This window comes from Pelophylax lessonae, assembly GCF_965119305.1.
Source record: "Pelophylax lessonae genome assembly, chromosome: 1".
Lineage (NCBI taxonomy): Eukaryota > Metazoa > Chordata > Amphibia > Anura > Ranidae > Pelophylax > Pelophylax lessonae.
Window position 1 is genome coordinate 8,821,599 of NC_138768.1, and position 27,464 is coordinate 8,849,062.

At 43.0% G+C, this 27,464-nt stretch overlaps 1 protein-coding gene across 1 annotated transcript in view; it reads left to right on the top strand.

Moving 5' to 3' along the window:
• Positions 1-396: 396 nt before the first annotated feature.
• The window catches only part of LOC309552458 (vomeronasal type-2 receptor 26-like), a gene marked incomplete at both ends in the record, with an annotated part of 53,148 nt that continues 26,080 nt past the window's right edge, over positions 397-27,464 (top strand). The window contains 3 exons of the mRNA XM_082253427.1: positions 397-561; positions 10,994-11,248; positions 20,410-20,718. Coding sequence (XP_082109553.1) covers positions 397-561; positions 10,994-11,248; positions 20,410-20,718 — 729 coding nt within the window. The remainder of the gene's footprint in view (positions 562-10,993; positions 11,249-20,409; positions 20,719-27,464) is intronic.

The window sequence follows — 27,464 nt, forward strand, 5'->3', positions numbered from 1 at the left end:
AATTCTGAGTTTCAGTGTCTAGTTTCTCTTCATAGAGAAGTGTCATAAGGTCTTTTTTGACTGCAGAGATGGAGGGCAGGGAAGAGATAGTCCACGTTTTCAGAATAATTTTCTAGGTTGCCAAAAGACAAAGGTGATCCATTCAGGAATATGAGTATGGGTTTGCCAGGACATGTCTGCCCAGTCGTATAGTGACTGAATAGCAGTAAGAGAGGTGATTTGGGTATGTGTAGATTGGTGATGCCATGTATAAAGCTGATGATCTGGCTCTAAAAGGTTGATAATGTAGGACAGTGCCAGAAATGATGACTCAGGGCAGGTTTGTGACATCCACATTGTGGAGATGTTGGAGAATGAGGAGATGCATTTGTAGAGATAAATGGGATAAATTTACGAATGTATTCATTTGAACTGAGTTTCTCTCCGCATTTCATCGATAATGCATTTGCATTCATTCAGACATCCCTCCAGGATCTTGTTTCTCAGGTCATCATCATCAAGAAAGTCTCTTTGCCATTCTCCACAGATAGATTTAGCCATGGCTGTATTTTAAGGCAGGATGTAGGCATTTATAGATTTCTGAAATGGAGTATGTCCATTTATAGACCCGTCGATCGATAATCAAAGAGGGACAAAATCTTTTGAAAGCGGTTTTTATTTTTATTTTCCTTGCATGTGACTGGGTATTCCTTGTAAAGTGAAGCACCTGCAAATATGCAAAGTCTATGTGCCTTTAGTAAATCAACTCCATAGTGTCCATGTAAAGTTATTTGTACTAATCACTTAGTGGATTTTTGTATCTTCAGTGTTTCCCTTTCAGCTGCATGGACAGATTTCAGTTGTATTGGGGGTAATCTATGGAACTACTTAACCACTTCCGCACTGCTCACTAGAGCTGTACTGCGGCAAAGTGGCTCGATAACGTCTGGCGAGACGTAGACCTACGTCACCAGACATTCCCCTCTCTCGGCGGCGCGCGCGCGCCGCCGGAGGCTCGCTCCCACTGTATTCAGTCACAGCGGGAGTCGGGCCAGGGGAGGAGCGGCGGCGATCACCGCTGCTCTTCCCCGATCGTCGGGGATCGAGTGTGGAGATCCGCCCGCTTGTGTAAACAAAGCGGGCGGATCTCCTAAGTGACAGGCAAGGTCAGATTGCAGGGTTCAGCATAGCTCAACCTGCAATCTGTCCTTGTGTCACTCAGTCACCTCCCCCCACACATGTCAGTAAGCACCAGGCATACATTAACCCCTCCCTCTCCAATAAAAATTAACCCCTTCCCTGCCAGTGTCATTTTTACAGTGACAGTGCATATTTATAGCTCTGATTACTGTAGTAATGTCACTGGTACCCCCAAAAGTGTCAAAAATGTCAGTCAAGGGTCCGATCTGTCCACTGCAATGTCGCAGTCCCACAAAAAAATCGCAGATCGCCGCCATTACTCGTTAAAAAAAAAAAAAAAAACCTAAAACGACAGAAATCTTTCCTTAGTTAGTAAACGCAATAACTTTTGCACAAACCAATCAAAATCCGCTTATTGCAATTTTTTTGACCAAAAATATGTAGCAGAAAACAAATTGGCCTAAAATTATAAAAAAAAAATAGATTTTTACATTTTTTTTTTTGGGGGGGGGGGGTTTCATATAAAAAAATGTGAAAAATATTGTTATTTTTTCAAAATTGTTGCTATTTTTTTGTTTATAGCGCAAAAAGTAAATATTGCACAGGTGATCAAATATCACCAAAAGAAAGCTCTATTTGTGGGGAAAAAAGGACGTAAATTTCGTTTGGGTACGGCGTTGCATGACTGCGCAATTGTCAGTTAAATTTGCACAGTGCCGAATCGCAAAAAGTGGCCCAGACGTAAGACAGCAAAATCCTCCGGTGGTAAAGTGGTTAAAGTGTGGGTGGTTGCCGTCATCCCTAAATAATAGAACAAGATTATATTGGTTCCTCAAACCAAAAAAGTTGGGATTGTGTAGGCAAAAAATTGATTTAAAACAGATTATATTTATTATACATAAATAAAACAAAATTAAACAGTGTTGTTGAACTTGTAACAAAAACAATAGCGGTGTGACCGCTAGATTCACATTTTACTTTAAATAGAACAGGTGATTCTGTTGTTTAAACTGTGAAGACATCCGGAGGGGATGTGAGTGAAAACAGACGGTTCCGACGCGTTTCGGCTGTAGGGAATTTTTTGCCTTTGTCAAGGTATCACCAAATTTTCTAAAAAAGTGAACAATTCTCACATTAGTAAAGATGCAATGTGCTTGTAAGAACATTATTAAACATTTTCAAACATTCATAGTTGTTACATTTTGCTTCAAAAATAAACCTCAGTGTACCTTGTAGTGCTGGAGCTGAGAGATGGCGCTCATTCCCCCACTGTACCCCTTTAGATTGCAGCAAGGTCCTAGTGCTGGTGTTGGCCTTTAATGCATAATCTGTGTTCAATACTAGATTGCATGACAGTGTACATATGCCACACCGAATAAGCCTACACAATTGTCTTACTTTTAGGATAAATTGAAGGGGTCTAGAGGCTTTAACCGATATGGTGTGGTGTATGGATGCCAGTATGGGTAGAGCAGGGATCCAGGGGTTCCTTATCCACTGGCCTGTTGTTGGCCTGTGGAAATAAGAACGTAGAGGTGGGCTATGTGGTTGCTGTTGAAGTGGTAATACAGGAGGCAGTCCTGAGCACTTACTTGGGTGGACCCTTGTGGGGATCACTTGGATATAATGGGGGTCCAATTTCACTAGGGCTTAGTGCCACCTGTGAGGGACACATATTGGGTTAATGATACATACAGAGGCGGTTGTATGGTTGTGTGTTGTAGATCACAAAAGGACTTTCTTGTATCAAATGGGGAATGCAGTATCCACTAGGGGTCCCTGTGTGGTACTGACATCTGTCAAACAGGGACGCACAGATGTTAGCTTCCTGTGATTATTCACCTGAGACACACCTGTCCGGATGAGATTTCAGTTGTATGGCATTTATATTTTTGTTTTGTTTTTGCATTGGCACATGTCCTCATGGCCATTTCCAGCTTCCCATGCCTTTTTATAGTAGTTTACCTATTATAGATGTAGCATCCTCCTAGTAAGGTGCTAGATAGTACATATAATATTGGCGTTTTCTGCTTAACAGGAAAGCAGCAGGAAAACCATAGTTGCTCTGTCTGCTTATCAGGGAGCAGGATTTCTAGTTACATAGTTAGTGAGGTTGAAAAAAGACATCAGTCCATCCAGTTCAACCTATGATGTGTGTGTGTGTTTGCTTTTAACCGTACATTGTATACCCCTGTATGTTGTACATTGTATACCCCTGTATGTTGTACATTGTATACCCCTGTATGTTGTACATTGTATACCCCTGTATGTTGTGGTCTCTAAGGTGTCCATCTAACAGTTTTTTGAAACTATCAATGCTCCCTGCTGATACCACTGCTTGTGGAAGAGAATTCCACATCCTTACCGCTCTTACAGTGAAGAATCCCTTACGCATTTTAAGGTTAAACCGCCTTTCCTCTAGTTTTAGTGAGTGGCCACGTGTCTTATTGTATCTCCTCTCTCTGAATAGTTTGTTCCTTATGCTAGGGTCGCCAGTACAGTATTTGTACATTGATATCATATCCCCCCTCAATCGTCTCTTCTCCAGAGAGAATAAGTTCAGTGCTTGTAGTCTTTCCTCATAGCTGATGTCCTCCATTCCCCTAATTATTTTTGTTGCCCTTCTCTGGACTTTCTCCAGTTCCAGCACATCCTTCCTGAGGACCGGTGCCCAGAACTGGACAGCATACTCCAGATGTGGCCGGACCAGAGTCTTGTAGAGTGGGAGAATAATTTCTTTATTTCTGGAGTGAATCCCCTTTTTTATACATCCCAGTATTCTGTTGGCTTTGCTTGCAGCGTCTTGGCATTGCATGCCACTGCCAAGCCTGTTGTCTACCAGTACCCCCAGGTCCTTTTCCATCCTAGACTCACCCAGAGGTTCCCCCCCCTAGTGAGTAGCTTGCTTTCTGGTTTCTGGCACCCAAGTGCATTACTTTACATTTTTCAACATTAAACCTCATCTGCCATGTAGTTGCCCACCCCGTTATTTTGTTCAGGTCCGCTTGTAAGGTTTCGACATCCTGCATAGAAGATATTGGCATGCTTAGTTTAGTATCATCTGCAAATACTGAGATTGTACTAGATATCCCCTCCTCTAGATCATTTATGAATAAATTAAACAGGATTGGTCCCAGGACCGAACCCTGGGGGACCCCACTTTCCACACCCGCCCAATCCGAGTACTCCCCATTAATCATCACCCTCTGTACTCTCCCCTGGAGCCAGTTCTCTATCCAGGTACTCCCCTTATGGTCCATACCTACCTTCCTTAGTTTGTACAGTAAGCGTTTGTGGGGAACGGTGTCAAAGGCCTTTGCAAAGTCCAGATAGTTAGGCCTGTTACATGTGTCCAGGTGTGATTCACTTGGTTTGTGGTAGTGTCCCCACTGTGTCCAAAAGTAGAGCCTTTTGGACAGTGGAGGGAACCCAGCCAGTGACAAAGGCTTTTGTGTAAGTCCCCGCGGGAGGGCACAACCTCAGTGCATCCTGGGATTGGACACAAAAGCCAAGGGCACATGTGACAGGGGGTCTTTGGTCGGGAATCCAGGTCCCAGGAGGAGGGTGACGGCTATCTCTCCTCCTGTTAGAGTGGAAAGCGTTCACAGGCGGTCGGCCTAGCGGACCAGGAGTGTGGGGCTGAGCTGCGAGGTCTAGGAGAAACTGACGGTGCAGCAGTGGCAGAGATCCCTGTGAAAAACAGTGTCCGTGAGTACCAGGAAGCTTGCCAGGGGTCTGCCCAGGAAGGGGACCACTCCAGTGGATAGAGGCAGTGGATGGGAGCTAGCATACACAGCAAGTGAGAAAGGGGGTGACAAGTTAGACCCTGAAGAATAACTTAAAAAGGAACATATTCAGCTATCTTCACTGCTGTGGCAAGGTGAAGCAGCGGCCTTGCGGCATACACTACAGCTAGTTGTCCTCAACATTGTGCATAGTTCAAGTTGGAGTATCCCACTTATCCCTTCTCCCATCCCAGTTCTAAATAAAACACAAAAACCAAATCCCCTGGACTGTTCATTGTCTGAGCCAAGTCTTAAAGTGCTAAGTTTTACAGACTATTGCATTGGGTAACCCCAGGGAATCCACACTCAGCAGCTCCCTAGGGGGCAGTGCTACATACCGAAAGCTTGTCCTGAAAAATTGTATGTTAATTCAAATTTTAAAAAAAAGTATCACGGACAGTGCTCAATTGTTTCTGTTGCAAGTACACTAATATGCCTACAATCACCTTAAGCAAATATGGCAGTGTATTTGGTATTTTACGAGCTCACATTTTTTTTGTGAATTGGGGAGGAACTTCTGACAAAGTTTCTATTGCTCTGTGTGCCCCATGTCTGAGTGACACCATGCCCTTAACCACTTAAGCCCCGGAAGATTTTACCCCCTTCCTGACCAGGGGGTGTTTTGTGATTTTTTACTGCGTGACTTTAACGGACAATTGTGCGGTCGTGCGACGCTGTACCTAAACTAATTTCACGTCCTTTTTTTCCCGCAAACAGAGCTTTCTTTTGGTGGTATTTGATCACCTGTGCAATTTTTTGATCATGCGCTATAAACAAAAAAAGAGCGTAAATTTTGCAAAAATAACAATATTTTTCACTTTTTTTTATATAAAATTCCCCCCCAAAAAATGTAAAAATCAAAATTTTTTAACATTTTCGGCCAATTTGTTTTCTGCTACATATGTTTGGTAAAAAAAATCGCAAAAAGCGTATTTTGATTGGTTTGCGCAAAAGTTATCGCGTTTACTAACAAAGGGAAAGATTTATGTCATTTTTGGTGTTTTTTTTTAAACGAGTAATGGCGGCGATCTGCAATTTTTTTTTAGGTACTGCGACATTGTGGCGGACAGATCGGACCCTTGACTGACATTTTTGACACTTTTGGGGGTACCAGTGACATTACTGCAGTAATCAGTGCTATAAATATGCACTGTTACTGTAAAAATGACACTGGCAGTGAAGGGGTTAACTGTATTGGACAGGGAGGGGTTAAGTGTGTCCTAGGGGCGTGATTCTAACTGTAGTGGGACATGGCTACTAGTGTAAAAACAGAGATCAATGGTTCTACATAGTAGAACCGTCTGATCTCCATTTTTACACAGGGGAGAATGACAGGCGGCTTGTTTACATTAGCCGCCCGCCTTTCTCCTGCTCTACCGACGATCGCAGTGTGACCGGCGGACATTGGATCCACCGGTCACACGCCCGCACTCGTCCGCGAACGAGCCGAGGCGGGCGCGCGCCCCGCCCGCTATTGGCTCTAAAACCAGTGACAGGCGAGCGACGTAGACCTACGTCACTCTGCCTGGCCGGGGCTGACTGCCGCAGTAAATATACTGTGCGCAGTCGGCAACCGGTTAATATTACATGAGGTCACAGGGACAGGGAGTGAGGGGAAAATCTCCCCAATGGCTGAAGCTTTAATTGGGCTTCCAATGCACAAGATTGTGTAACTACATGAACACAGGTTCACCTTATTTACTAACATTCACTTTGCTTAGTATCTAATTCTTGATTAAATTGTCAAGATATGAAAATATATAAAGAGTATATTGTTATATATCGTTATATAGTCAAAGAGTCCCCATTAATATACTAAAAAATATATTCTTCTTAATGCTTAGAATTCTAGTTGGTGTTTTAATTACTGTGTCTCACGTTGTCCCAGAGGATATGAAATGTTCTGCCAAAAATGATAAAGTTCCCGGAAAGAGATGTTTATGTAAATAAGCCCCTTATTACCGTAAAATGTTATTTTTCTCTAACATATTCAATCTTTTTTAATTGTCAGACTAACCTTTCACAAGACGCCAACAATTATTGGGGTATTAAGGGATCCCTCTTTTCTAATCTCAGACAACAATCCACTTACAAAAATATTTATCACTTTAGGTTGTTTCATGTCATCTTCACTTTCAGTCGCCCAATCAGTGTGCTTCTGTATAGCATCTTTGAATCTATTCCAATAGTTCAACACATCCTCACCTTCCTTCTGAACAACATCCAATGACATTTGCATATCCTGTCCTTTATCAAACATGCTTGTTACCCACTCCTTTAGAATTTCATTCAACCTATCAATCTTTGTTTCATGCGTATTTTGGCCATCTGCCTCTCCCTTCGATATCCCTTGTGCATGCGCACCCTTATTTTGTCCAAATGAGTTCCATATATCCACATATTTTTCAGGTACTGCACAATCAATCAAAATCCACATACCGTATATACTCGAGTATAAGCCGAGGCCCCTACTTTTACCACAAAAAGATGGGAAAAAATGATTGACTCGAGTATAAGCCTAGGGTGAGAATGCAGGGTGGCGGGGATGGTACAGGAGAATGCAGGGTGGCTGGCATGGTACAGGAGAATTCAGTGTGACTGGCATGGTACAGGAGAATTCAGTGTGACTGGCATGGTACAGGAGAATGCAGTGTGGCAGGCATGGTACAGGAGAATTCAGTGTGACTGGCATGGTACAGGAGAATTCAGGGTGGCAAGCATGGTACAGGAGAATTCAGTGTGACTGGCATGGTACAGGAGAATGCAGTGTGGCTGGCATGGTACAGGAGAATTCACTGTGGCAAGCATGGTACAGGAGAATTCGGTGTGACTGGCATGGTACAGGAGAATGCAGTGTGGCTGGCATGGTTCAGGAGAATTCACTGTGGCAAGCATGGTACAGGAGAATTCGGTGTGACTGGCATGGTACAGGAGAATGCATTGTGGCAAGCATGGTACAGGAGAATTCGGTGTGACTGGCATGGTACAGGAGAATGCAGTGTGGCTGGCATGGTACAGGAGAATTCAGGGTGGCAAGCATGGTACAGGAGAATGCAGTGTGGCTGGCATGTAGAGGAGAATTCAGGGTGGCAAGCATGGGGTACAAGAGGTTGCGGGCATACTAGTGCGGCTGTCTCACTTACCTGTTCCAGAGGCGCCTTCATTTTAAAAATGGCGCCGCCCGGCCCCCGACACGTCATTGCGCCCGCCCCTGCTCGGGACAGCTGGTATACGTTCGGCTCTTTCCGGCCTGTTCCGAGCAGTGGCGGTGCATGCGCAGTGACATGTATAGGACGGGCGGCGCCATTTTTAAATATTAAACACGTCGGAGCGGCCGGGAACTTTTTTCTTTTTTTGTTGACTCGGGTATAAGCCGAGGGGGGCGTTTTCAGCACAAAAAAATGTGCTGAAAAACTTGGCTTATACTCCAGTATATACGGTATCTGTATATGTAGCTTGCTGCGTTTTCTCCATCCACATCAATCTTTTGTACCATTTCTTAGGACACTTGGAAATGTTTGGGAGATCTTCTACAATTGCCCTAATTTCTTGGGGTTTCCAAGAGATATAAAGTTTCCCTATCCTTGCTGTATACTGACCTCCATCACCTATTTCACCTGGTAGAGCCACCTCTCTTTAGGGCATTTCTACACCAGGTCAGTTACCCGGACTGATAAACAAGAAACGAAGATGGCTGTGTCTCCTCGTCCACTAGGACGCTAAAAAAACGCATTACTTCACTGTAAAGTGTAATCTGGGTCACATATCTGTTGGAGGATATGTGGTCCGCTATATGGCGTATACTCTGAAGTAAACATATAGAGATGAATGCAAACCTGATTGGCGTAGATGTCCTTTATTTCAAGGCTCAACATAACAAAATCAATCTCATTGCATGAAACACACACACACAAGCCTGCCATGTACAAATTGCATTTACCCGGAATTTAATATTACGGAGTGATGATATTCTGGAGCTCAGCATTCACTGTAGACTTAGAAAGGCCTCCTTTTGCCCGTGGGTCATACCCTGATCCCTAGACATTGGAAAAAGATCACGATTCCCACTGTTAAGGAAACGGGTCAAAGAATCAATCAAGTAATGAGGATGGAGGAACTAACTACCAGACTTCATAACCGACACCCAAAGTTTGTGGCAGTATGGTTTACTTGGATTGACTTTTCTACATCAGCCAAAACACAACCATTCCTCTAGATTCCATACACGACCATGGCTCTCTGTAGCTGGAAGTCTCGGCCTTCTCGCCAAGTCAAGACTTCCCCCTCTTTTCTTTCTTTTTCATCCTCTCCCCCAATCTTACTTTCTCTGTTTCCTTTCTTTTTTTTCTTGAAGTTCCACCCATCATACCGAGAACATTAGTTATCTGCCCCATCGTCCACCCACCTTATCTTCACTTTTTGATGGTCCACCCTCCCCTATATTAACCTGGGCCATCTTGTTATTTTCCTTTAGCTGGGTAGCTTGCCCTGTGGCAACCTTTCAGTTTTTTCTATGAGTTGCCCTAAACTTTATTTCTTTTCATACAATGAAGTGTGATTATTTGATCTGGTAAACAATGGGGGTGTACCCTCCTGTTTGCACACCTATATTTACCATGTGCTTTGTAAGTGTATTATTGTTGCACTGCTTTAAAAATGAATAAAGTCTAATATTTTGAAAAAAAAAAAATTGTTGAGTGGGGAAGAATTTCTGACAATGGTTTTATTGCTGTTGTGTGAGTGACAAGCACACTTAGTTACATAGTTACATAGTTAGTGAGGTTGAAAAAAGACATCAGTCCATCCAGTTCAACCTATGATGTGTGTGAGTGTTTGCTGTTAACCGTACATTGTATACCCCTGTATGTTGTACATTGTATACCCCTGTATGTTGTACATTGTATACCCCTGTATGTTGTACATTGTATACCCCTGTATGTTGTACATTGTATACCCCCTGTATGTTGTACATTGTATACCCCTGTATGTTGTACATTGTATACCCCTGTATGTTGTACATTGTATACCCCTGTATGTTGTGCATTATATACCCCTGTATGTTGTGCATTGTATACCCCTGTATGTTGTACATTGTATACCCCTGTATGTTGTGCATTGTATACCCCTGTATGTTGTACATTGTATACCCCTGTATGTTGTACATTGTATACCCCTGTATGTTGTACATTGTATACCCCCTGTATGTTGTACATTGTATACCATACCAAAAAAACTATCAGCGCAAACCAAAATATAACACAAAATTAATGTGTGTGAATATAGTGTGGAAAAATATATATCCTCAGGTGTGTAAATACTAATCCGGCAGCAGACACCAATCGTGTTCACAAATCACAAACCATACAAATAATACAAAAATGTGCTGCGCCAGAAATCACACAAAATAAAACAGTGATAATATGTGATAATAATAGATGAAAAACAGTTCATAAGGCACATAATCGTGCTAGTGCTCCAATCAAAGAAATCTCCAAAAGTCCCAGTGTTCAACTGAAATGTGATCCAATCGTGATAAACAACGAATATTGTGAGCACCGTTTAGTGAATCCCTCCACCAGACAGATAAGCCTCTCACCTTCCCATCAGACCCAAATGGGCCAGCAATCACATAACATGGATAATGGATTTCCAGGAAAGGGCCTCTCTACTGTGTAGCTCCAGGGATTCCAAGAACCTAGGAGTACCCAGGGTCAACCGCATGACAGGAGAGTGGAGTCAATCTATGACTCCCCTCGTCCCTCTACGTCATACGACATTCCCACCATGAACAGGTTTTCCCCGCTCTACCCGCCAGCCGTAAAAAATCCCCCAGAGGTTTTTTTAGAGAAACCCAGTGCCCTATGGGGGTACAGGGGATCAATTGGAAAACAATCTGGGGAAAAAAGAAAAGACAAAGAGGACGACGAGCAGGTCGACGCCTCCAAAAGAAACAAAACCCAATAGGAGCAGGCATATTTAATATTAGTGGCATACCTTTGACTAAGGAAGAGACGAAAGTCCTAGATAAAGGGTTAAAATATGCCCCTGTAAAAAATTTGAATAAATTTGACACTTATGTCAATTTACAGAAATACATGAGAGGTTTAAATCAAAAGAAGTATTTCCTATCCAAACCAGATAACCGCCCTATGAATAGCGAGAGAACACATTATTCCATGTTGAGAAATAAATCGGTGTTCAATCCACCCAATAAAGACAGCAAGTATATGGAAGTATTTAAAAATCTGGTATCACAAGATCTAGAGCAACTAAAAATAAGAAAAATCCAAGACCCCCAATGGATTAAAAAAGGGATTGCAAGCCTGGAAGCCAATAAGCAACTGGTAATCAGACCAGCGGATAAAGGGGGCGGGATAGTTGTCATGAGTACAGAATACTACAATAATGAAATGACAAGACAACTCTCTGACCCGAATACTTATTCCCGTTTAAGGGGTAACCCGCTAAATACATATAAAAAAGAACTTGATGTATTGATTAAAAATGGATTGGATGAAGCTATTTTAAATAAGAAAGAAGCAATGTACCTGAACCCCATTTCCTGTCGAACTCCCATTATTTATTTTCTCCCAAAAATTCACAAGTCTGTAGAGAAACCTCCGGGGAGACCCATTATCAATGGGATAGACTCCCTGAGCTCCAGATTGGGCCAATACATTGACGTTTATTTGCAGCCATTGGTTACCCGCACGCCGGCATATATAAGAGACACCAAACACGTGATCCAAGACCTACAATCCCTTCCTATTACAGAGAACTGCATTCTAGCAACTGCAGATGTGGGCTCTTTATATACGATCATAGGCCATGATGCGGCTATGAGGGCCGCATCATGGGCCCTGGATGAATCGGAGCTGGAAGGGGATCACGTAGAATTCATATTGGAAAGTTTGGAGTTTTGTCTCAAACATAATTATTTTTGGTACGCGGGAAACTTTTTTCTACAAACCAAAGGCGTGGCGATGGGGGCAAGATTTGCCCCCAGTGTCGCCAATTTATTTATGGCCAAATGGGAAGCAGAAGATATCTTATCTCACAGACCTCCAGAACTCATCTTTTACAAAAGGTTTATAGATGATCTGATTATGATTTGGGATGGTGATATGGATTCTTTTAACCTTTTTAAAGCTAAAATGAATTTTAATAATAAAAATATTGTTTTAACATGGACAGAGAGCAAAGAAAAAATACAATTCCTTGATTTAGAGATTTTTATCAAAGACGGTCAAATACACACTAGAAATTTTTTTAAACCCACAGACCGTAATTCTTACCTTTCTATGGACAGCTGCCACCACAGAAATTGGCTTTTCAATATTCCGAGGGGACAGCTGATCCGAATCAAGAGAAATTGCTCAAACGAAGATGACTTTGTCGCACAGTCCAAAATATTAGTAGACAGGTTTCAGCAAAAAGGGTATGATATGAAAAAAGTGTCTTCAGACTTAGAGAAAGTTTCTGGATTAAATAGAATGGAACTTTTAAGTAATAAACCAGCTCCATCCAAGGAGGCCAATAACAATTTCAAATTAGTGTTGGATTACAATGCTCAACACAAGCAAGTTGAACGTATTGTAAAAAAACACTGGGGAGTCCTTAAACAAGACAGAATTCTGGGACCCCACCTCCCGGAGAGACCTGGCTTCATTTATAGGAGAGCACCTATTCTGAAGGACAGGTTGGCCCAGGGGGTGATAAATCCTCCTGTACAGAAGAAAAATACAGTATTTCAGTTCTTGTCGGGCTTTCACGCATGTGGCAGATGTGGTGTATGCCAACAGACAAGAAAGAATGTAAAGAAAAGGAAGTCCTTTATATGTAATAGCACAGGCAAGGAATATCGTATTAAAGATCTCATAACTTGTACCACGATAGGGGTAGTCTATATGATGGAATGTGGGTGTGGACTCCAATATGTGGGACGGACCTCCAGAGCTTTAAATGTAAGGATAGGAGAACACATTGCAAATATAAAGAAGGGGGAGGTTTTACACAATGTGTCGAAACACTTTAAAGAATTCCATAACAAAAAACCACATACATTAAAGTTCTGGGGAATAGAACATGTCCAGCCACACTGGAGAGGAGGAAATTACATTCGCCAGTTAAGCAGGAGGGAATCCTTCTGGGTGTATGAGGCCAAGGTTCTGGCACCCAGGGGTTTAAATAAGGATTTTGACCTGAACTGCTTCATTAGCGACAAATAAATTAATGGCCAACATTGTATCATGTATTAGAATTATCTGGGCATATCCGCCTAATTTTAAAATATTTTAATATATATTTTAATATATATATGTGTTTTTTAATATATATATATATTTTTTATAGAGTAAATGATTGGTATTGACTTTTAATGATTTTTAATGATTTTAAAGATTTTTGAATGTCTTTTAATGTTTTTAATGTTATTGGTTTATTTTTGAATGATAATATATGCTTTTTATGAAAATTGGGTATAGAATATATGTGAATATATCATTATATGTTTTAAATGTATTTAGTGCATTCCTGAGAGAGATCGGCATCGCCACGCTGTATCCGCTATTCAGTAGACCATTGTATTATATCAATAGTACTATTTAGATCCCATTTATTACCCCAATCATTATAATAGCTAGGGACACCGCCGAACGAATGCCTGGTTCGGAGGTTCCGGTGTCTCACATTAAGCTAACAGGAAGGGGAGGGACTATGACCCGCTGGCCAATCCACCGGAGCGCTCATATATTTAAAGCGAGGCTTGACACGCACAAGCCACCCCTACCGAGGAAGTCAAAGGAGCATCACGCTCGACGTAACGCGTATAGGGGGGGCGGAGCGTGCGTGGCCGACGCAGATCGTTTCTCCGGAGCACTATCTACACTACATGTCAGCAAAGCAGGCACGGCTGAGTGCCCTGCAAATGTGAGTTTGTTTATTCTCTTCAATAAAGCTGATTTATATATATATATACAGAGAGCACTAGATTTTGTCCCATTCTTATCCCCACATATATCTTGGAATCCCTGGAGCTACACAGTAGAGAGGCCCTTTCCTGGAAATCCATTATCCATGTTATGTGATTGCTGGCCCATTTGGGTCTGATGGGAAGGTGAGAGGCTTATCTGTCTGGTGGAGGGATTCACTAAACGGTGCTCACAATATTCGTTGTTTATCACGATTGGATCACATTTCAGTTGAACACTGGGACTTTTGGAGATTTCTTTGATTGGAGCACTAGCACGATTATGTGCCTTATGAACTGTTTTTCATCTATTATTATCACATATTATCACTGTTTTATTTTGTGTGATTTCTGGCGCAGCACATTTTTGTATTATATGTACATTGTATACCCCCTGTATGTTGTACATTGTATACCCCCTGTATGTTGTACATTGTATACCCCTGTATGTTGTGGTCTTTAAGGTGTCCATCTAATAGTTTTTTGAAACTATCGATGCTTCCTGCTGATACGACTGTTTGCGGAAGAGAATTCCACATCCTCACTACTCTGACAGTGAAGAACCCCCTAGGTACTTTAAGGTTAAACCGCCTTTCCTCTAGTTTTAGTGAGTGGCCACGTGTCTTATTGTATCTCCTTTCTCTGAATAGTTTGTTCCTTATGCTAGGGTCACCAGTACAGTATTTGTACATTGATATCATATCCCCCCTCAATCGTCTCTTCTCCAGAGAGAATAAGTTCAGTGCTTGTAGTCTTTCCTCATAGCTGATGTCCTCCATTTCCCTAATTATTTTTGTTGCCCTTCTCTGGACTTTCTCCAGTTCCAGCACATCCTTCCTGAGGACCGGTGCCCAGAACTGGACAGCATACTCCAGATGTGGCCGGACCAGAGTCTTGTAGAGAGGGAGAATAATCTCTTTATTTCTGGAGTGAATCCCCTTTTTTATACATCCCAGTATTCTGTTGGCTTTGCTTGCAGCGGCTTGGCATTGCATGCCACTGCCAAGCCTGTTGTCTACCAGTACCCCCAGGTCCTTTTCCATCCTAGACTCACCCAGAGGTTCCCCCCCTAGTGAGTAGCTTGCTTTCTGGTTTCTGGCACCCAAGTGCATTACTTTACATTTTTCAACATTAAACCTCATCTGCCATGTAGTTGCCCACCACATTATTTTGTTCAGGTCCGCTTGTAAGGTTTCCACATCCTGCATAGAAGATGTTGGCATGCTTAGTTTAGTATCATCCACAAATACTGAGATTGTACTCAATATCCCCTCCTCTAGATCATTTATGAATAAAATAAACAGGATTGGCCACTTGTATTATGCTGTAAGGTTACAGGGACAGGAAGTGAGGGAAAATCTCCCCATTGCAGTCACAGATGGAAAAAAAATGACTGGAAGCTTTAGTTGAGCTCTCATTGCAAAGGCTCAGCCTCCGTTTCCTCCTCACTTGCTCCAATTGACAGCACTGGGAGCCTATGGCTCCTGCTACAGTCTCAACCAATGAGGAGGCAGTACCTGGAGAGAGTCACTGCTCTTGTGCACATCACTGGATTGTGATGGGGCTAAGGTAAATAATAGGGGGGCTGGGGGACTGCTGCACAGAGAAGGTTTTTTTTTATTTTACATCCATAAAGGCTGCTCATGAAGGTGGAAAAAACCTTGAGCCTTTACAACCACTTTAAGCTGAACCAGACATGAAGAATAAGAATAAATCAACTTTGTTGTCACACTGTCCAATATAGAGGTTATGTTTTTAGATTGATGTTACCAGTATGGAATCAGTTCTTTGTTCTTCAGCTGAGCCTGTAGATGTAAATTAGTCTGACTTCATGTATATAAAGTGCTGGTGACTCCGTCTCTCCTCCTGTGCTGAGGATGTGCAGAGCTGCCGGTGACCACACTGTTGTCAAGCAAAAATTTGGTGTCCACCATGAACTGGTCTCCTGTCCACTCCGCCTGTTACCTGCTGATTGTCCCCCTTTCTGTCACATATTATGGAGTCATGATGTCTTGGAGCTCAGCCTCTCTCTGTAGACTCAATGCCTCAAAATTGTTATTTGAGTATGAATATTACCAAGAGGGAGACGTCCTTATCGGAGGATTAGTCTCTGCTCACTCTGGAGTTGGATTATATGACTATAGCTCATTATCTTTTTTCTGTCATGAGTAAGTCTTTGTTATTGTTTTTTTGCTTTCTACATATGTTTCTGAATTAGAGGTGACCCGTCGAAGGGTTCTTTATACCTGGCAGTTCAAGGTCTAATCCAGGGCTGAAGGCTGTGGATATCCAACTTCTGGAAGCAGAGCCGGTGTTAGGGCAGAACACATTCCTCACTGATATGTCTGTCCCGGGGACTAACACTGTGGCTAGCACTGCTTTTGGGGCAGAGGTTCTCATTTGTCAAAGTCATGGAATATCTAGTAGTAGTTGGTCAAATTCAAGTGGTCTTGTTCTATAATGGCGAAGATGTTTCACAGCTTATCCAAGCCACTTCTTCAGTTCCAATGAGTGTCAGGAAAATAACCCAACATTTACATATGTAAGGAATATACTATATGCCCCGCGCCTGGTGTGTTAGGATAAATATGTGAATAAATAAATCAATGGTATAGATAGATAAATAAATACAATGATGTGCGTTTGAAGCAGCTGCTATAGAAATTATGTAAACAGAATGTAAGAAAGTAGTCTATGCTAGGCTACCTATAGCGCTTGCTAAAATGTATCAATAAAATGTGAAAAAGATATTAATAAATAAATAAATAAATAAATAAATACTCCTCTATTAATATAAAATTATATGGTGATATACATAAATCATTCATAAATTAAAGTCCATAACAGGTGACTGTAGTGAAGACTTCATGAAAAAGTTGAAATAAATAGTGAGTCTCTCGTGCAAATAATCATTATTCACAAAAAATAAGTGCAGGTGCTCAGCGTGAAGATTTTTCAGTTCGCTCTGTGATTATCAGTGCAGCTTTTTGTTCCTTTTCCACCGTGAAAAATGGTAAGAGTGGATCACTTACCGAAAGATGTGGGTCATGTATGCCTTATGGCATCAAGACCAACCAAGCATAGATAGCCTCCAGGGTATGATAAGGGTCTCCTCGTGGCTCGCTTTGGGTAGATACCTCACCTCAGGCCAAATAGGAAGGAAGACAAGAATGCTCCGGATAGTGTAGTATTTTTAGAATACAAATTTTATTCCCAAATCATGGGTAAAAGGCATACTGGCACTGATACAAAGTATATAGACAAATAAAACCAAATAAAAAGTTTTTCCAATTAAAAAAAGGGGCCACTATAGGTCCCTGGTGATCGTGCGTGTCAGCGCAAACTGAATGCAGGGTGGCGAGCGGGAGAGCTTCCGGCATGCGCTCCACCTCCGTCACACGTCACGTACGCGTTTCGTCACATCCGGTGACGTCTTTCACATTTTATTGATACATTTTAGCAAGTGCAATAGGTAGCCTAGCATAGACTACTTTCTTACACACAACATTTACATATAACCACATGATTAACTCAGTCACCTTTAAAGCGGAGGTCCGGGCACAAAAACAAACTTTTTTTTTTGTGCCCATCCGCTTGGTCTCCTTCACCTGAAAAGGAATTGGATAGTTAGGCATTTTTTTTTTCACTCACCTTGTAATTGGAGATTGAAAATACTCACCTATTCTCTACTTCCTCCCTCGGTGCCGCGGCTCCGACGTCACTTCCTGTCTTGCGATGATTCCTGGGAGCTGAACGTCATCGCTCCCAGGAATCAATGCGACGGCACCGGCCCCTCTCGTCACTTCCGGGGCGACGCCGCATTCTCTGCTAAACAGCTTCTGGGCATGACCAGAAGCTGTGGAGGAATGTGGCGCCACACCGGAAGTGACGAGAGGGGCCGGTGCCGTGCATTCTGGGACAAGAAGACGCGGAAGAGGACGCAGAAGAGGATCGCGCCGGCTTCAGCTGCCCACAACAGAGATGGCAACGCTGGAGAAGAAATTTTAAAAGTGAGTATTTCTTCTTGTAGGTAAGTGCAAACCGGGACAGATAGGAGGCTAGCCATTGTGGAATGTACTAGCCCTGACTGTCCCGGGGGTATGTTCACTGAAAAAAAGTTTTTGTGCCCGGAACTCCGCTTTAATACAATCACTTTAGAATATGTCAAGGCAGATAATGACTGCCCAAGACTGCAACATCTCTACCCTAGCAATTGGTAAACAATTTACAACATTTGCAATGTAAAATGAAGGATTAACACTGTATATAGGCTTCCTGACACCAAGGATGGAATTAAGTATCCAGAGCAGGGTGGTTTCACAACTTTTACGCCTCCCTTCCGAATCTTGGACAATGAACATCTGTCTTGACATTTTATTGTATTTGGATTAAGGTGTTGGTGCTACCTGCTATGGATATAAAAACTGGGGTATGTTCCTCAACTGAAGAAGTGGCTTGGATAAGCTGAGAAATGTCTTCAATATTACAGAACAAGTTCAGTGGAATGTAACTATCCGCTAGGAAGGAATAGAGCAGGTAAATAAAAGGCAATGGGATATAAAGTTTTGAAAATTTCTAGCAGCAGAGGAGGTCTCACACAAATCTCCAGTCTGCTGTATGAGGTGCTCAGAGCCATAAGGTGAAGGAGATCACATGTACTAGAAGCCAATGTCACATAGTATCAATATAGTCTCATATCAGCACAATCAAGTGTCTGTCTCATCAGGTTTCAGACCCATCACCCTGACATTCTGTTGCTCTTAAGACCCCATTCACACTAGTACAACTTGTCAGGCGACTTGTGTGCCCTCAAGTCGCCCCAAGTCGCTTGTCATCACAAATGCAATGTAAATGAATGAGAGCCGTCTTAATATGCACCACTGAAATAGCTCCGATTTCAGAAAAGGTTCCTGTACTACTTTGAGGCGTCTTGTATACGACTTGTGCCAATAGACTTCAATGGGAGTCGCCTCCAAGTCGGATCCTTATCTTTTGTCAAGTGACTTGTTATCAGACTTTACAGGAAGAAGTAAAATTACCCAGGCATTCCATAGTGCAGCCAAGCCTCCACCTCCCCCATACACCGTTATCTCTGCATTGTCTGTAATATTGGCCCTGCTTAGATTTCTCGTGCTCCAGTTTTATTTCACCTTCTCCTGCTATAATGTCCTCCAGACGACGCAGAGATGTGGTTAGGAGGCACTGGTAGTCACTGGCACTGATGGACACTGATAAGTGGCACTGGTAGTCACTGGCACTGATGGACACTGATAAGTGGCAGTGGCACTGCTGGACACTGATAGGTGGCACTGGTAGTCACTGGCACTGGTGGACACTGATAAGTGGCAGTGGCACTGCTGGACACTGATAGGTGGCACTGGTGGACAGTGGCAATGGTGGACACTGATATGTGGCACTAGTGAACACTGATACGTGGCACTAGTGGACACTGTTACGTGGCCGTGGCACTAGTGGACACTGATACGTGGCACTGGTGGACACTGTTACGTGCCCGTGGCACTAGTGGACACTGATACGTGGCACTGGTAGACACTGTTACGTGCCCGTGGCACTAGTGGACACTGATACGTGGCACTGGTGGACACTGTTACATGCCTGTGGCACTAGTGGACACTGATACGTGGCACTGGTGGACACTGTTATGTGCCCTTGGCACTAGTGGACACTTATACGTGGCACTGGTGGACACTGTTACGTGCCGTGGCACTAGTGGACACTGATATGTGGCAGTGGCACTGGTGGGCACTGATAGGTGGCACTGGTAGTCACTGGCACTGGTGGACACTGATAAGTGGCACTGGTAGTCACTGGCACTGGTGGACACTGATAAGTGGCAGTGGCACTGCCGGACACTGATAGGTGGCACTGGTGGACAGTGGCACTGGTGGACACTGATACATGGCACTGGTGGACAGACACACACACACAGATGACACACACACACAGAGAACACAGGACACATGGGAAACTGGAAAAAAGTAAAAAAAAAAACAGGAAAGGGAAATTAGGTCACAACACATCATATTCTGATTGGCCAAATACAAAGTCGTCTATCATATAAGTCGCTTAAAATAATTCACAAGTCGCGCTGAAGTCACACTAAAGTCGCGCTAAACTTTCTGGTCGCGGTAGTGTGAACCGGCACTAACATGCTAAATACTTCCAACACAACACTCACCAGAGGTTTCCCTGCTGAGCTCTCCACCTTCAGCCAGTGTAGTGTGTTTAGCTGCTGTTAAACATTATATATATTTTCAGTTTCTTCGGTTTTTTTTTGTTTTTTTTTCGTCTCATAGTCACTTGGTCAGTGTTGCTGATGTATCTGCATACGGTGAATAGATGAGACACACTCATTACCACCATTTTTATCTACAGCAGCTTTCACATACATTTTCATGTCTGACAGCTAAACTTCTGGCACCAGTGTATTGTGTATACAACAATGAAAATGCAATGAAAGAGACAAATCAGTGCTCTCCATGGTGCTAAAACCCATTCCATTAATGTTTGTAATAGTTCTTCATTTTCTACAGCCCTGACATTGGAGAGTATAAAAGTATCCTGGCAATGATCTTTGCTGTTGATGAAATTAACAAGGATCCCGATCTTCTACCCAACGTTACTCTGGGTTATCATATATTTAATACTTGTGGAGATCCAAAGAGAACCTTGGGATATGTCCTGCAGATATTGTCTGGAAAAAGGACTGAAGCTCCTAATTATTCCTGTAGGAGACACGGGGAAGTGGCCGGTTTTATTGGTGACTCCGGTTTACATACAAGTCAAGCCATGGCTCATTTACTTAGTCTGTATCGGTACACACAGGTAAGTAATCAGTTCACTATATATTACAGGTAGGTGCTCACTGTACTTCATTATTTATCTACAATATCACTCCAACCACGCACAACAAAAAGTTGCGTTGGAACCACAAACATGGGTAAGGTCTAAAAAGTAATAGATATAGGTGGAGTACTAATGTCATTTAGAAAACACTAAGAATATACTAAAGTCAGAGAGGCTTTACTGTAAATTTTGTTTTTTACAGAAACAATTGCAGCCAGATTCAGCAGATTTTTGGCAGTGCAAATGTGTGGGATTACAGCCTCCTATCATATGATTCTCTACTGTAGTCTACCTTCCTTCTGTTCTCCAGGGGGGCAGCCCAGGCTAGAGCTTCACCGGAAAGGAGGGAAATAATATAGGCTACCTTTGCCCGATCTGACCGGAAGTTTTGCGGCTGAAGCTCAAAATGGATGGTGCATTGGCTAAGAAACCCCCTGCAGGCCTTGGAGTCTCCAGAAAAACGGACTGGAGGAGGTAGTTGCAGCAATTGCAAATCTGCGACAGGCGCGACAGGCCCAACCACTGGTTGCTCTTGGGGTTGCGGATTCGGGGTTCCCAAAGAGGTCTGAAGCTGTTCAAAACGGGAAGCCAGATACTGTAGGAATCGCATCACCTGAGTCTGATTAGCTTCTTGCGTCTCGAGTCTGCGAACTAAGCCCTGTAATGGATCGTCTGGAGGGTGCGGCACATCGGCCGGGTTCATGGCTGTTCAAACTGTCAGGTCACTTGTGGCCAGGTGATGACTGCACCCTGTTGGAGGCAGGGGTGCCCCGTAAGGTAGTGAACCCAGTAGCTGACTGCTGCGGATGGACAGGAATGTGAGCCCAACATTCCTCAGGGCACGGAGTCTAAGACCCAGCAGGTGTTCACCAGAGCCTCTAGTGGTGAGGATGGACTTGGCTGCAGCTGGGCCCAGGTCACGGCCCCTGGGGTCCCCCGGGTCACGCTCCGTAGGGAGAGAGGGGAAGCAGTCACTCAGGACACAAGGGCTAGTGATGGGTAAGCCGAGGTCCGAACAACAGGCAGACGAGGGTAACCAAGGAACAGGCCAAAGGTCAGGTTCACAGGCAAACAGGAGTGGTCAGAGACAAGCCAAAGTCGGTACACAGAAAGGTAGATCAAGCACATGGCAGACAGGAAACAACTAACAAACACTGTTGAACAGCAAAGCAGACCTGCAGTGCACTGGTTAATATAGACTTCCTGTGATGGCCCGGGGTGGGGCCGAACAGGAAGGAGAGATGATAAAAAGGAGCCAGAAGGGGAATCTGGCCTCTAATGCAGACATGAAGGAGCACGTAAGCTGCCAAACACTATTGCAAGCCCATGACACTCCACTCGAGACCAGTCTGAGTACTCGCTATTTATCACCACCCTTTGGGGACACCCCTGTAACCATTTTTCTGTCCAGATACACACCTTGTGGTCCATGCCAACAGACCTCAATTTATTAACTAAGCATTTATGTGGAATTGTATTGAATGCTTTTGCAAAATCCAGTTATATCACATGCACAGGCCTTCTCTTATTTATATGGCAGCTCACTTCCTCGTTGAATGTTAACAAGTTGGTCTGGCAAGAACAACCTTTCATAAATCCATCCTGATTACTACTAATAAAAGTGTTTTCATCAGCAAATTTTTGGATATAGTCCCTTATCATCCCCTCCAATAGTTTACATACTATCGATGTTAGACTGATTGGCTTGTAGCTTCCAGGTATATATCTCTGCCCTTTTTTTCAATACTGGTACCACATTGGCCTTTCTCCAATCAGCTGGCACCATTCCTATCAGTATGCTGTCTATAAAAAATAGCTGAGGACTTCCGGGTGTAAACCTTCTGGTCCTGGTGATTAATTTGCTTTAAACTTTTCAGGTCTTTTTCGATAATTGCCTTCTGTTAGCCACAAGGGTACAGTCTGTGATGTGTTACTAAAAATACAGTCTTGATTACTATACCCCTCCTTTTCCTTTGTAAAAACCGAGAAGAATAAAGCATTTAGTACATTTGCCTTCTCCTTATCATTTGTATCCAACTTCCCCTGATCATCTTTTATGGGACCAATGTGCTCTGACCTCACTTTTTTACTGTTAATGTATTTAAAACATTTTGGGGATTTTTGTTTACTCTCTTCTACTTTGTGTCTCTTTTGTAAATTTTAGCTGCCCTGATTGCTTTCTTACACTTCCTATTGCATTCCTTGTTGTGTTGGAATGCTGACAATGACCCCTCTGCCTTATATTTTTTTTCTCTTAAATGTATGTTTTTATTTTAAAGTTTAGCCACCCAGGTTTAACCTTAGCTCTTCTATATTTATTGCCCATTGGAAAATACAGGATAATACTTTTATTTAATATTTTCCTCTGTGTTCTATGATTCTAAGATTTGGTCCCATTTAATATCTTGTAGAATTGAGTGCAATTTAGAAAAGTTGGCTCTTTTGAAATCCAGTGTTCTTGTACTACCCTCATGCCTCCTTTTCCTTTGATTTAAGCTAAATGGATTTATCCTATGATTGCTGGTTCTCAAGTTGCCCCGTATTTCCACATCTTTGTTACTTCTAATTAATAGGTCTAGCACTGCATTATTTCTAGTCAGGGCATCTAACAATTGCCGCATGAAGATGTCTTGTAAGACATTTTGGAAATGACAAGCCTTTGATGAGTGAGCTGTCCCCTCTGCCCAGTCAGCATCTGGATAGTTAAAGTCCCCAATTATGATGACATTGCCCTTGCCTTGCTGCCACTTCTGACTGTGATATGCATTCCAACTCCTCCTCATCCTTCAGGTTAGGGGCCAGTAGCATACCCCCAATATTAAGTTCCCATTTGTTCCTTTCCTTTGAAGTTCTACCCACAGGGACTCCACCTCTTCTGTTGCCCCATTTGCAATGTTATCCCTATGTTCACCAGTAAATTATTCCTAATATATAGGCATACTCCTCCCCCTCTTCTACCATCCCTGTCCCTCCAATACAAGGAATACCCCTGGAAAAATGGCAGCCAGTCATGTGAGTTGTCTAACTAAGTTTCTGATATTTCCACGAAGTAGAAATCCTGCTCATGCATGAGCAGCTCCAGTTTGCCCATTTTGTTAGCCAAGCTCATGGCATTTGTGTACGTGCCTCTCAAATTTGTATGGCCACATATTATTTCCTCAATAGCTCTGTGGCTGTAATTTTGTTCTGCCAACCCACTCACCCCTGCTTTGGGTGTTATGGTTTTACTACCGCTAATGCCTCCTTTAACACCCTCTTAACTTTTGCTCACTGCTGGCTATTGTTTCCTCTGCTCCCTCCCCCCACCACCTAGTTCAAAGGCCCCTCTAACTTTTTGGGCATCCTCTTCCGCAACGGAGCTGCACCCTCTCTATTTGGGTGTGGTCCATCCCTACTATAAAGCCGGTAATCAACTAAAAAGTCAGCCTAGTTCTTCAGGAACCCAAAACCCTCCTTCCTGCACCAATTCTTTAGCCACGTGTTAAGTTCCCTGCACTCCTGCTGCCTCTCTGGTGTGGCTCGAGGTACAGACAATATCTCTGAGAATACCACCCTGAAGGTCATTTTCTTCAATATAGCTCCTAAGTCCCTGAAATCATTTTTTAGGATGCTTCACCTTCCTCTAACTTTGTCATTAGCATCAATGTGTACCAAAACAGCTGGGTCCCCCGTGCCCCACACAACAATCTGTTAATCCAATCCGCAATATGCTGAAAGGGTGAAATAGGAACAAATCAGTGTCCAATGGGATTTCAAAATCTGTATATTATTATTATACGTCTCACCTTCGGCAAAAAGGTCTGGAGTGGTCTTCCAGAAGATGTGCAGGATGGCTTCTATGACCAGACCACATCTTCAGCAGGTGTCTAAGATCAGTGGTAACATTCAGTGGAGCCTACGGGGGGGTTCAATACCATTTTGTCAGGATTTCAAATACGGATTCCTGAAATATAGTGCATAAGGAGGTGCTAGGACTGTTTTGTGTGCTAGTATACTTACATAGTTACATAGTAGGTGAGGTTGAATAAAGACAATAGTCCATCCAGTTCAACCTGTGTAGGTGTGTGTGGCTGTAATCATCTCACATACCCCTGAATGTTCTGATCCTTGAGTTGTAAGTCTAAGGTTCCATGTACACGGGACGTTGTAAATGGCCGTTTAGGAGCAGTTGGGCGTTTTTTTCAGAAGCCCCTGAAACCACCTACATGTTATCTTCTCTGTCCATGTACACAGGGTCGTTCACAGTTATTTGCAGGCAGTTGAGTTCAGGGACGTTTTTTGGAACGCAATTATTTGCGTTCGAACGTGTGTTTCCCGGCGTTTCAAATGCAAAAACGCGGCCGAACACGACTGAACACGACCGAACGCGATGACCCGCTTTTTGCGCTCGCGTTTTTCCATTTTAAAGTGGAATGATTTTTTTGACCTCTAGGAATGGTTTTAAACGCCCGCTAAACGTGGGTGTAAACGCGACACAACGGACGTTTTGAACGTCCTAAAAAAAAAAAAAAAAAAAAATTCCAGCATTCAAGGGACTTTTAACAACGTCCCGTGTACATGGAGCCTAAGAGTCTTTTGGAAGCCACCATACTTCCCTCAGAAACCACCTCTTGTGGTAGAGAATTCCACAATCTTGTAGCCCTAACAGTAAAGAACCCCCCACGTTGCCTGAGGTTAAAACGCTTCTCCTCTAATCGCATTGTATGTCCTCGAGTCCTCATGCAATCCCTTTGTCTGAATAGCTGTTTTTCTATGCCAAGATCACCATTGAGATATTTATAAATTGCTATCATGTCCCCCCTCAGTCATCTCTTCTCCAGGGAGAATAAATCAAGTGATTGCAGACGCTCTTCATAATTAAGGTCCTCCAATCCCCTAACTCGTTTAGTTGCCCTTCTCTGGACTCTCCCCAGCTCCAACACATCCCTCCTGAGGACTGGTGACCAGAACTGGACAGAATACTCCAGATGCGGTCGGACCAGAGTTTTATAAAGTGGAAGGATTATAGTCTTATCTCTGGAATACATCCCTTTCTTTATGCATGCTAATATTCTGCCGGCTTTGGCAGCTGCCGCTTGACATTGCATGCTATTGCTTAGTTTATCCTCTACTAAGACTCACAGATCTTTCTCCATTTTTGATTCCCCCAAAGGTACTTGTCCCTTATTGGATGAGTTGACAACTTGTTTTACTTTACAGATTAATTATCAAGTCACTGACCCTCTCCTGAGTGACAGAAAATTGTATCCAACTTTATACAGGATGACATCAAATAATCGGGTTTTTTATGCTGCCCTCATAAAATGTTTCCAACATTTTGGATGGAACTGGGTTGGATTGGTGGCACCAGCTGATGGCAGTAGTGACAAGGAGATAGAAGAACTGAGTAAGATGATGAGCCACCATGGCATCTGCATTGCATATACGATAAAAATTGGTAAATACCAAGATGAGATGGCGAAGAAAAGGCAATTTAATGACAAATCAAAAGCTAAGGTTGTAATCATATTTGGCAATTTATCAAATTTTCTCTTTTTATTTTATGACCTGCAAATTATTAAGGAAAACATTACTTTAGTTCTCCATGAGTCCTCGGATAATATAAAATGTGGATTAGAGGTTCACTTTTCAGCAATCAACTGCAGCTTCATTTTTCTTTGGCCCCAGAAATTAATCCCCGGGCTGGATTCGTTCATTAATGGAGTCACTTCATTTACCCGTCCAGCTGACCCAATACAAGAAGAGCTCTTGTTTACCATTTATAACTGTCTAATGAGGAACCACACCAATAATGCGTTTTTTCAAAGCATCTCAAATGAGACTGCAGTGAACTGTACAGAAGAACTCAGTATTTGGTCAACTTATTTTGGGATAGAGGACAGAAAGCCTTCCTTTGCATACACAGCGGTGAATGTTCTGGTTACCGCCCTGCATAGCTTGATGGAAGTTAAATCTGGGAGATTTGGAATAAGTCAGGTTGTGAGTTGGATTTTTATCATTAGAGATGGGTGAATTGATTTGCCAAGTTGCCTAATAGCTGGTGTTGAGGGCCCCCTGGGGCAGGGAGGGGACAGTAGGATGTGGAGGAGGAGAAGATAATATTTTTAGAAAGGGGAGAATTTCATCTTACTGAGGGTACAGAGCCTTGAAAAAGTATTCATACCCCTTGACATTTTCCACATTTTGTCATGTTACATCCAAAAACGTAAATGTATTTTATTGAGGTTTTATGTGACAGACCAACACAAAGTGCCACATATGGCGCTTTTCCACTGCATGGTACCGTACCGGTTCGGCACGCTTTTGTGCTTTTCCACTGCTGGTACGCATGGTATAGGGTCGGAACGGTTCGGTACGGTACGGTATAGGTTTGCTTTTCCACTGCATGGAACCGAACGGTACGGTACGGTACGGCTCTGAAAAAACAGTACCTACTCGATTGTGGTTCCAACAGGTACAAAACTGGTACCATATCCCACAATCCTTTGCATGCAGTCACTACTAGCCACTGATTGGTCAGAGAATCCCACCCACCCCGTTGTTATCCCACCCACTTAACATTAGTACTACTTTAGTGGAAAAGCAAACCATACCGTACCGAACCGTTCCGACACTATACCATGCGTACCAGCAGTGGAAAAGCAAACCGGGCCAAGCAGGGCCGAGTAGAGCCGAGCCGGTACGAGCCGGTACTTGCAGTGGAAAAGTGCTTATAGTGATGAGCT